General features: G+C 48.4%; 1 protein-coding gene across 1 annotated transcript in view; it reads left to right on the top strand.

The window, feature by feature from the left end:
* The window catches only part of LOC139388539 (pyruvate kinase PKM-like), a 21,819-nt gene extending 10,096 nt beyond the window's left edge, over nt 1-11,723 (top strand). Inside the window, exons 4-12 of the mRNA XM_071135254.1 lie at nt 1-19; nt 805-991; nt 3,093-3,366; nt 7,260-7,410; nt 7,996-8,148; nt 8,611-8,777; nt 8,892-8,958; nt 9,136-9,250; nt 11,310-11,723. The exon at nt 1-19 is cut by the window's left edge and continues 113 nt beyond it. Coding sequence (XP_070991355.1) covers nt 1-19; nt 805-991; nt 3,093-3,366; nt 7,260-7,410; nt 7,996-8,148; nt 8,611-8,777; nt 8,892-8,958; nt 9,136-9,250; nt 11,310-11,416 — 1,240 coding nt within the window. The 3' untranslated portion in view covers nt 11,417-11,723. The remainder of the gene's footprint in view (nt 20-804; nt 992-3,092; nt 3,367-7,259; nt 7,411-7,995; nt 8,149-8,610; nt 8,778-8,891; nt 8,959-9,135; nt 9,251-11,309) is intronic.
* Nucleotides 11,724-12,353: the final 630 nt, after the last annotated feature.

Genomic DNA, 12,353 nt, shown 5'->3' with positions numbered 1-12,353 from the left:
CACAGGCCTGGTTCGAGGAGTAAGCCAGCATTTCATCACTACTTAACATTCTATCCAATGGGCTTACATTCCCTACATCCCGACTCGTCAGTAGTCCAGTTTAGGGTGAGGGTCAACAGACCAGGAGAGTGTGACCAGTGTTGACTGACCATGCTGTTTTTTGGGGGGGTGTCCTATCCTGGACACAGACACAGATTGTGCAACAGTATCAACAGTAGTGAGAAAGATGCTTTCTCAGCATCAGAACAGGACAAGTGTTTGGGCACCAGAGGAGGCTGGTGGGAGGAGCTATAGGAGGATGGGCCCATTGTAATGGCTGGAATGGAATAAATGGAACCGTATCAAACACATCAAGCATATGGACATTTTGACTGCGCTCCATTTATTCCATTGCAGCCATTACAATGAGCCAGTCCTCCTATAGCTCCTCCCACCAGCCTCATCTGTTGGGCACTGATCTGTTTGTTATAGCACCAGTCCTGCCAATGGAAAGTTCAATATACTTAAAAAAAAAAGATTTTATTGTCTGCTACATTCTATGTGTTCTATAAGGCAATGTCTAGTCTGTGTGTGTGTGTGTGTGTGTGTGTGCACGTCTGCATGCCATTTCTTGCTAGCTCTGACTGTCCTGATAGCTACTTTATTGAGGAAAAGTTTTACTTACTATATGACTGTGATGCGTGGTTGTCTCACCTAGCTATCTTAAGATGAATGCATTAACTGTAAGTACCTCTGGATAAGAGAATCTGCTAAATGACAGAAGTTAAGATGTGTGTGTTATTCTGTGTTTCTCTGTGTATGTAGACTGCAGAGCAGGAGGTGGAGCTGGAGCGTGGGGCCAGTGTGCGTGTGGTGACAGGGGAGGGGGACAGGGACAGTACGGATGGGAACGTCATCTGGGTGGACTACCCCAGTCTGCCTCAGGTCCTGGAGAAAGGAGGAAGGATCTATATCGACGACGGACTCATCGGACTAAAAGTCCTGGAGACAGGTAACACATCATTTAACACACACACACATTCTCACACACACACACACACACATTCACACACACACACACACTCTCACACACACACTCACACACACACTCACACTCACACACACTCACACACACACACACACACATTCTCACACACACACACTCACACACACACACACACACAAACATACTGCATCAAAACACATTACTGGAGATACAGTGTTGGTGCAGTGGTTCTTCCTTTAAAGGTTTTGACTTTATGTCGCGACCGTTTGTGGTACAGTGGGAGAACAAGTATTTGATACACTGACAATTTTGCAGGTTTTCCTACTTACAAAGCATGTAGAGGTCTGTAATTTTTTATCATAGGTACACTTCAACTGTGAGAGACGGAATCTAAAACAAAAATCCAGAAAATCACATTGTATGATTTTTAAGTAATTCATTTGCATTTTATTGCATGACATAAGTATTTGATCACCTACCAACCCGTAAGAATTCTGGCTCTCACAGACCTGTTAGTTTTTCTTTAAGAAGCCCCCCTGTTCTCCACTCATTACCTCTATTAACTGCACCTGTTTGAACTCGTTACCTGTATAAAAGACACCTGTCCGCATACTCAATCAAACAGACTCCAACCTCTCCACAATGGCCAAGACCAGAGAGCTGTGTAAGGACATCAGGGATAAAATTGTAGACCTGCACAAGGCTGGGATGGGCTACAGGACAATAGGCAAGCAGCTTGGTGAGAAGGCAACAACTGTTGGCGCAATTATTAGAAAATGGAAGAAGTTCAAGATGACGGTCAAACACCCTCGGTCTGGGGCTCCTTGCAAGATCTCACCTCGTGGGGCATCAATGATCATGAGGAAGGTGAGGGATCAGCCCAGAACTACACGGCAGGACCTGGTCACGGCAGGACCTGGGACCACAGTCTCAAAGAAAACCATTAGTAACACACTACGCCGTCGTGGATTAAAATCATGCAGCTCACGCAAGGTCCCCCTGCTCAAGCCAGCGCATGTCCAGGCCGTCTGAAGTTTGTCAATGACCATCTGGATGATCCAGAAGAGGAATGGGAGAAGGTCATGTGGTCTGATGAGACAAAAATATAGCTTTTGGTCTAACCTCCACTCGCCGTGTTTGGAGGAAGAAGAAGGATGAGTACAACCCCAAGAACACCATCCCAACCATGAAGCATGGAGGTGGAAACATCATTCTTTGGGGATGCTTTTCTGCAAAGGGGACAGGACGACTGCACCGTATTGAGGGGAGGATGGATGGGGCCATGTATCGCGAGATCTTGGCCAACAACCTCCTTCCCTCAGTAAGAGCATTGAAGATGGGTTGTGGCTGGGTCTTCCAGCATGACAACGAACCGAAACACACAGCCAGGGCACCTAAGGAGTGGCTCCGTAAGAAGCATCTCAAGATCCTGGAGTGGCCTAGCCAGTCTCCAGACCTGAACCCAATAGAAAATCTTTGGAGGGAGCTGAAAGTCCTTATTGCCCAGCGACAGCCCCGAAACCTGAAGGATCTGAAGAAGGTCTGTTTGGAGGAGTGGGCCAAAATCCCTGCTGCAGTGTGTGCAAACCTGGTCAAGAACTACAGGAAACGTATGATCTCTGTAATTGCAAACAAAGGTTTCTGTACCAAATATTAAGTTCTGCTTTTCTGATGTATCAAATACTTATGTCATGCAATAAAATGCAAATTAATTACTTAAAATCATACAATGTGATTTTCTGGATTTTTGTTTTAGATTCCTATGATAAAAATTACAGACCTCTACATGCTTTGTAAGAAGGAAAACCTGCAAAATCGGCAGTGTATCAAATATTTGTTCTCCCCACTGTAGATGGTGGCAGAATGTGGTAAATTGCGTCATTCTGGCAACAATGGCTTACACTTAAATAATGTGCCATAGAATTCTGTGGCATCCCGCAAGCTGTGCTGCAGTATGCCGCAACTTTTAAAGGAAGAACCACTGTACATGATCATACTGCACAGTCCTGGAGATAGACAAGCCATAAACAAATAAACATTCTCTACTTCTATCTCATGATCTGTTCTTATGACCTCCCTCCCTTCTCTTCCTCTCCCCTCTCTCCAGGTCCAGACTGGGTGGAGGCACTGGTAGAGAGTGGAGGTGTTCTGGGCAGCCGTAAGGGGGTCAACCTGCCGGGGTGTGACCTGGTGGACATGCCCGCTGTGAGTGAGCGTGATGAGGGGGACCTGAGGTTCGGCGTGGCCCAGGGGGTGGACATGGTGTTCGCCAGCTTCATCCGCTGTGGCCAGGATGTCAGGGAGGTCCGACGGGCCCTGGGGCCCTTCGGAAAGGACATCAAGGTGGTCAGCAAGGTGGAGAGTCGCCAGGGAGTACATAAGTGAGTGTGTGTGGAGGAGAAGAGAGAGAGGAAGAGACACAACATGAAGAGTCAACATGAATAGAATAACTTTCACTGAATTAGTAGCTTTACAGTCTCAGATTTACACATGAACAGCGCATATCTTCAGCCTCAGTAGATGGATACCCTGCTGTCAATACCTGCTGTTGGCCTTGGAATCACATGACTCATTCTGTATCTCTAACAATAAGATTCTATAATCTACAGTACATACAGTAAGACAACCATACTCCTGAATCCCCCCCCCCTTTATTTAGCTAGGCAAGTCAGTTAAGAACAAATTCTTATTTTCAATGACGGCCTAGGAACAGTGGGTTAACTGCCTTGTTCAGGGGCAGAGCGACAGATTTGTACCTAAATACAACTGTAATACAACTGTTGGGCTATATGTTTAGATTTGAAAAACATTCTGAGGCTGCATGATAGGACTCTGCTTTCTTGACATTGCTATCAACAAATCTAGTCCTACAGGCTCTGGTTTTATAGCACCAGGATGGTACTGTATGGTCAAGTGCCACAAAGAGGGACATAGGCAAATTACAGTTGGCTCAGAACAGAGCAGCACGGCTGGCCCTTAAATGTACACAGAGAGCTAACTTCAATAACATGCATGTCAATCTCTCCTGGCTCACAGTAGAGGAGCGATTGACTGCATCACTGCTTGTCTTTATGAGAGGTATGGACGTGTTGAAGGCACGGAGCTGTCTGTTCAAATGGCATGCACACAGCTCAAACACCCATGCATACCCCACAAGGCATGCCATTGCCACCAGGGGTCTCTTCACAGTCCCCAAGTTCAGAAAATACTCTGGGAAATGCATAGTACTACATAGAGCCATGGCTACATGGAACTATTCCACATCAAATAACTCAAGCAAGCAGTAGAATCAGATACCTTATGGAACAACGCGGACTGTGAAGAGACACACACACAGGCACTCACAAACGCATACGCACAGACACGCTAGGCATTTAACCCCATAGTGCCCTCCAAGCTCGTCATCAAGCTCGAGACCCTGGGTCTCGACCCCGCCCTGTGCAACTGGGTACTGGACTTCCTGACGGGCCGCCCCCAGGTGGTGAGGGTAGGCAACAACATTTCCACCCCGCTGATCCTCAACACTGGGGCCCCACAAGGGTGCGTTCTGAGCCCTCTCCTGTACTCCCTGTTCACCCACGACTGCGTGGCCACGCACGCCTCCAACTCAATCATCAAGTTTGCGGACAACACAACAGTGGTAGGCTTGATTACCAACAACGACGAGACGGCCTACAGGGAGGAGGTGAGGGCCCTCGGAGTGTGGTGTCAGGAAAATAACCTCACACTCAACGTCAACAAAACTAAGGAGATGATTGTGGACTTCAGGAAAAAGCAGAGGGAACACCCCCCTATCCACATCGATGGAACAGTAGTGGAGAGGGTAGTAAGTTTTAAGTTCCTCGGCGTACACATCACAGACAAACTGAATTGGTCCACCCACACAGACAGCATCGCAACCTCAGGAGGCTGAAGAAATTCGGCTTGTCACCAAAAGCACTCACAAACTTCTACAGATGCACAATCGAGAGCATCCTGTCGGGCTGTATCACCGCCTGGTACGGCAACTGCTCCGCCCACAACCGTAAGGCTCTCCAGAGGGTAGTGAGGTCTGCACAACGCATCACCGGGGGCAAACTACCTGCCCTCCAGGACACCTACACCACCCGATGTCACAGGAAGGCCATAAAGATCATCAAGGACAACAACCACCCGAGCCACTGCCTGTTCACCCCGCTATCATCCAGAAGGCGAGGTCAGTACAGGTGCATCAAAGCTGGGACCGAGAGACTGAAAAACAGCTTCTATCTCAAGGCCATCAGACTGTTAAACAGCCACCACTAACATTGAGTGGCTGCTGCCAACACACTGACTCAACTCCAGCCACTTTAATAATGGGAATTGATGGGAAATGATGTCAAATATATCACTAGCCACTTTAAACAATGCTACCTAATATAATGTTACATACCCTACATTATTCACCTCATATGTATATGTATATACTGTACTCTATATCATCTACTGCATCTTTATGTAATACATGTATCACCAGCCACTTTAACTATGCCACTTTATTTACATACTCATCTCATATGTATATACTGCACTCAATACCATCTACTGTATCTTGCCTATGCCGCTCTGTACCATCACTCATTCATATATCTTTATGTACATATTCTTTATCCCCTTACACTTGTGTCTATAAGGTAGTAGTTTTGGAATTGTTAGTTAGATTACTTGTTGGTTATTACTGCATTGTCGGAACTAGAAGCACAAGCATTTCGCTACACTCGCATTAACATCTGCTAACCATGTGTATGTGACAAATAAAATTTGATTTGATTTGATTTGACTCTACACACACGTACATTGTAATGTTGTAATATTGTTTTATTGTGGTATTATACATTTTGTATTATAGATACACTACAGTATACAGTACCAGTCAAACGTTTGGACACACCTCATTCCAGGGTTTTTCTATGATCAAGGTGAACTGGCAACAGACAAACAGAGAACACAGGTATAAGTACACTGGGGATAAGGGAGAAGATGGGCGACACCTGGAGGGGGGTGGAGACAAGCACAAAGACAGGTGAAACACACCATAGTGTGACAACTATGAAAAAACACATATGGAAACATGTAGTAACCAAAAAAGTGTTAAACAAATCTAAATATATTTTAGATTTTAGATTCTTCAAAGTAGCCATTTTTTGCCTTGATGACAGCTTTGCACACTCTTGGCGTTGGTTTGTCAAGATCTGTGTGGACGAACTTGACTGGCCTGCACAGAGTCCTGACCTCAAACCCGTTGAACACCTTTCGGGTGAATTGGAATGCCGATTGCGAGCCAGACCTAATCACTCAACATCAGTGCCTGACCTCATTAATGCTCTTGTGGCTGAATGGAAACAAGTCCCCACAGCAATGTTCCAACATCTACTGGAAAGCCTTCCCAGAAGAGTGGAGACAGTTATGCTTGTCCTATGTTGCTCTGTATGCTATGTCTTGCTTGTCCTATGTTGCTATGTCTTGCTTGTTCTATGTTGCTATGTCTTGCTTGTTCTATGCTGCTATTGTCTATATTGTAATTGTTTTTAATAACCTGCCCAGGGACTGCGGTTGAAAATTAGCCGGCTGGCTAAAACCGGCACTTTTACTGAAACGTTGATTAATGTGCACTGTCCCTGTAAAAATAAAATAAACTCAAACTCAAACTCAAAAGGCTGGACCAACTCCATATTAATGGCCATGATTTTGGAATGAGATGTTTGTCCAGCAGGTGTCCACATACTTTTGGTAAGGTAGTGAATGTAGAGGTAGAGTAGTGGTGTAATAATGTGTTGTAGGGTGTACTGTTTTATTTTAAATGGTGAAGTAATTGCCTTCATCTTGTTTGGACCCCAGGAGGAGTAGCTGCTGCCTTGGCAGGAACTACTGGGGATCCATAATAAATACGTATAAAACCACTCTGCAGTATCGTAACCACAGAATTAAATAGAACATTATCTGCTATCATAACAGACACATTCCCACTGACAGCGAAGTGATGGATAACCACGTCACTGATAACCACGTCTGGATGTTAGAGATCTATAATCACACTGACAGCTGACAGCAGAGTGATGGATGAGGATGTGTCAGAACTATATAGGATCTGGATATTATATATACTGTATATGATACATCACCCATATGGCTGTCTGTATATGAATATGTCATCATAAGTCATGTCTACTTCTCTTCTTCCTCCTCCTACCCTCCCCCTCCCTCCCTCCCTCTCTACCTCTATCTCCCTCCCTCTCTCTCTCTCTCTCTCTCTCAGTTTCTTGGAGATCCTGGCGGAGAGTGATGGGGTGATGGTTGCCAGGGGCGACCTGGGCATAGAGATCCCTGCAGAGAAAGTCTTCATCGCTCAGAAGATGATGATCGGACGTTGCAACTCCGCTGGCAAGCCTGTTATCTGTGCCACACAGGTCAGAGGACACACACACACATACTCACACAGTCCTGGAGCCATGTTGAGTGTGTTGTATGGTACAGCTCTTGACTCAGAGTGACAGCATAATAGCAGGTATTTCTATAAAAGGCCAAAATGCACACATACACATGCAGACACACACACGCACACACACACACACACACACACACACACACACACACACACACACACACACACACACACACACACACACACACACACACACACACACACACACACACACAAATACTTCAGGGCATGAAGAGAGGGGCAGCGCCAAACAACATACACACGCAGTTGGGATGTGTTAAATAGGATATTAGCAACAGGACACAAAATATAATGATGATAACATAGATACTGTCTCTCACAGACACACACACATAGACACGGACACAAACACTCCTCGGTCTCATGTTCTCTCTGTCTCCTTCATATTGACTCATATGGCTAGACTCTGTGTGGAGTCTCACGAATATCAATAACCATCCCTCCCCATCACTCTACCCATTCTATTCTCAGTGTCTTCTCTCATGTTGCCCAACCACATCCCTTGTGTGCTGATGTGTGTGTGTGGTAGATGTTGGAGAGCATGGTAGCCCACCCCAGGCCTACGCGTGCGGAGAGCAGTGACGTAGCTAACGCAGTGTTGGATGGAGCCGACTGTGTGATGCTCTCTGGGGAGACGGCTAAAGGACTGTTCCCTGTCGAGTCTGTGGCCATGATGCACTCGGTCAGTGTGTGGAGAGTAGAAAGTCCATTCTATTAAATAATCATTTGGTGGGTGCTTATATTTGTCCTATTTCACACGTGTACAAGTGTGTATTATAGATGTGTAAATTGGAAATGTGTTTTTCAATATCCCAACTCCCACTGAGACACCCTCAGAGAGTGGGGTCACGGCCAGCCATTATCAACCGCGACCCTGGAGCAATTAGGGTGGTTAAGTGCCCGGCTCAAGGGCACATCGACATATTTTTCACTTTGTCGGCTTGGGTATTCAAACTAGCAACCTTTAGGTTACTGGCCCAACTCTCTAACCGCTAGGCTACCTGCTGCCTGTCAAATATGGAGAGTTGGGCTGTAGGACACTTCCAAGGAATCAAAATGTCTGACAAATTTAGATTTTGCGGTGACCTATCCCTTTAACAATTCCCCCTCCATCTCTGTCACACCACACCACACACACCTACAGATCTGCAGGGAGGCAGAGGCAGCCATCTTCCAACAGCAGTTGTTTGAGGAGCTTCGTCGTCTGACCCCTCTGTCCAATGACCCTACTGAGGTCACTGCTATAGGAGCTGTAGAATCCTCCTTCAAATGCTGTGCTGGAGCTGTCATAGTACTCACTACTACTGGCAGGTAGGCTGTTATACACACACACACATACACACGTACTGTACATGCAAACACACACATGCTCACTGACTCCAACCCTCTCCCTTTCTGCTCGTTCTATCCCTCTCTCTCTCCCAGGTCAGCCCATCTCCTGTCCCGGTATCGCCCACGCTGTCCCATCGTCGCGGTAACAAGAAGTCCTCAGGTGAGATTGAATACTGGCCCACTCTACGAGACACAACCCCTAAGGTTAGGTTTAGGATTGTTGTTTGATATGTGGTTGTAGCCTGTAGAGTGAGGCTGTTACCTGCCTCCTTCAGGGTAAAGGTAAAGGCTGTTAGTTTGGGTGGACTGACGGGGGCAGTGTGTGTTCTGTCTCCAGGTGGCACGTCAGGCCCAGCTGCTGAGGGGTGTGTTCCCAGTGCTGTTCCACCCCCTCCCTGCCCCCGTCTGGGCCGACGATGTAGACAACAGAGTCAACTTCGGCATGAACATAGGTCTGTGTGTGTTGAAGGGGTGGGTGTGTGAGAGAGAGAGAAAAGGAGTGGGAAAGATGGGGAGAAAGTGGGAAAGAGAGAACGTAGGTTTAGTGTCATATGGATGATATTCACGTCTCTTTTCACTATCTCACTATGTCTGCCTCCACCTTCCACCCTCCCTTACTGTCTGCCTCCCTCTTCCACCCTCCCTCACTATGTCTGCCTCCCCCTTCCACTCTCCCTCACTGTCTGTCTCCCTCTTCCACCCTCTCTGTCTGCCTCCCCCTTCCACTCTCCCTTACTGTCTGCCTCCCTCTTCCACCCTCCCTTACTATGTATGCCTCCCCCTTCAACTCTCCCTCACTGTCTGTCTCCCTCTTCCACCCTCTCTGTCTGCCTCCCCCTTCCACTCTCCCTCACTGTCTGTCTCCCTCTTCCACCCTCCCTTACTGTCTGCCTCCCCCTTCCACCCTCCCTCACTGTGTCTGCCTCCCCCTTCCACCCTCCCTCACTGTGACTTCCTCCCCCTTCCACCCTCCCTCACTGTGTCTGCCTCCCCCTTCCACCCTCCCTCACTGTGACTTCCTCCCCCTTCCACCCTCCCTCACTGTGACTTCCTCCCCCTTCCACCCCCCCTCACTGTGTCTGCCTCCCCCTTCCACTCTCCCTCACTGTGACTTCCTCCCCCTTCCACCCTCCCTCACTGTGTCTGCCTCCCACTTCCACCCTCCCTCACTGTGTCTGCCTCCCACTTCCACCCTCCCTCAGTGTGACTTCCTCCCCCTTCCACCCTCCCTCACTGTGACTTCCTCCCCCTTCCACCCTCCCTCACTGTGTCTGCCTCCCTCTTCCACCCTCCCTCACTGCGTCTGCCTCCCTCTTACACCCTCCTTCACTGTGTCTGCCTCCCTCTTCCACCCTCCTTCACTGTGTCTACCTCCCCCTTCCACCCTCCCTCACTGTCTGCCTCCCCCTTCCACCCTCCCTCACTGTGTCTGCCTCCCCCTTCTACCCTCCCTCACTGTGTCTGCCTCCCTCTTCCACCCTCCTTCACTGTGTCTGCCTCCCCCTTCCACTCTCCCTCACTGTCTGCCTCCCCCTTCCACTCCCTCTCACTGTCTGCCTCCCTCTTCCACCCTCCCTCACTGTGTCTGCCTCCCTCTTCCACCCTCCCTCACTGTGTCTACCTCCCCCTTCTACCCTCCCTCACTGTCTGCCTCCCCCTTCCACCCTCCCTCACTGTGTCTGCCTCCCCCTTCTACCCTCCCTCACTGTGTCTGCCTCCCTCTTCCACCCTCCCTCATTTTGACTTCCTCCCCCTTCCACCCTCCCTCACTGTGACTTCCTCCCCCTTCCACCCTCCCTCACTGTGTCTGCCTCCCTCTTCCACCCTCCCTCACTGTGTCTGCCTCCCTCTTCCACCCTCCTTCACTGTGTCTGCCTCCCTCTTCCACCCTCCCTCACTGTGTCTGCCTCCCCCTTCCACCCTCCCTCACTGTGTCTGCCTCCCTCTTCCACCCTCCCTCACTGTGTCTGCCTCCCTCTTCCACCCTCCTTCACTGTCTGCCTCCCTCTTCCACCCTCCCTCACTGTGTCTGCCTCCCTCTTCCACCCTCCCTCACTGTGTCTGCCTCCCCCTTCCACCCTCCCTCACTGTGACTTCCTCCCCCTTCCACCCTCCCTCACTGTGTCTGCCTCCCTCTTCCACCCTCCCTCACTGCGTCTGCCTCCCTCTTCCACCCTCCTTCACTGTCTGCCTCCCTCTTCCACCCTCCCTCACTGTGTCTGCCTCCCTCTTCCACCCTCCCTCACTGTGTCTGCCTCCCCCTTCCACCCTCCCTCACTGTGTCTGCCTCCCTCTTCCACCCGCCCTCACTGTGTCTGCCTCCCACTTCCACCCTCCCTCATTGTGACTTCCTCCCCCTTCCACCCTCCCTCACTGTGACTTCCTCCCCCTTCCACCCTCCCTCACTGTGTCTGCCTCCCTCATCCATCCTCCCTCACTGTGTCTGCCTCCCTCTTCCACCCTCCCTCACTGTGTCTGCCTCCCTCTTCCACCCTCCCTCACTGTGTGTAGGAAAGGCCAGGGGCTTCTTCAAGACAGGTGACATGGTGATCGTGGTGACCGGCTGGATCCCTGGTTCTGGTCACACTAACATCATGAGGGCAGTCCACGTGCCATAAACACTCTGTTCTTATTGGACACTACCACTGACTGGCTGACAGGCCCACCAATCCTAAGTGGCACATAGCCTAACAGACACACTAACTGGAACACTAACTACATAGATAGCATATAACTAGAATGAATACATTTCCCTTATGTGGAGATGAAGTACATAAACAAAACAACAGTCAATATTTGTTCCATGTTCATTGAAAGTGATTTTAATGTAGTCAATGTTTTTGTGTGTTTATTCATTTCTGTCTTGGAAGCACTGCCTCTCTCCAAATAAAGCTTGGAGCATAACCTTATCATAACATGGTGTGACATCTGCCTTTCTCTCTCTCTGTCATTATGGAGGTCAGGCAGTGAATTATCTGGCAATTAACATGTAGTCCAACGAGCTACTATCTGCTAGTCCTCATTGCTAGGTTAGTTATATCCGGTTATGACGATGACACGCATAACCAATCAATTATAGTGATGTCTCATAGATATCTCCATATCTCCCCTTTTCTGAGAGAAATCCAAACTATACATCCTCTCTACCTAATACAAATATTCACCCTGTGGACCTTTTCAATACAAACTATTTGTATTTCAAAAACATGTATTTTTAGTAACATAGAAACACATGTTTTAATTTTCTTTAACATCGACAATACACATAACTGTGTCAACTAGGACATGGGGGTTGACAGTCCACAGCAACATAACTGTGTCAACTAGGACATGGGGGTTGACAGTCCACAGCAACATAACTGTGTCAACTAGGACATGGGGGTTGACAGTCCACAGCAACATAACTGTGTCAACTAGGACATGGGGGTTGACAGTCCACAGCAACATAACTGTGTCAACTAGGACATGGGGGTTGACAGTCCACAGCAACATAACTGTGTCAACTAGGACATGGGGGTTGACAGTCCACAGCAACATAACTGTGTCAACTAGGAC

Source organism: Oncorhynchus clarkii, chromosome 3 (genome assembly GCF_045791955.1).
Source record: "Oncorhynchus clarkii lewisi isolate Uvic-CL-2024 chromosome 3, UVic_Ocla_1.0, whole genome shotgun sequence".
Lineage (NCBI taxonomy): Eukaryota > Metazoa > Chordata > Actinopteri > Salmoniformes > Salmonidae > Oncorhynchus > Oncorhynchus clarkii.
This window is presented reverse-complemented; position numbering and strand designations above follow the sequence as displayed.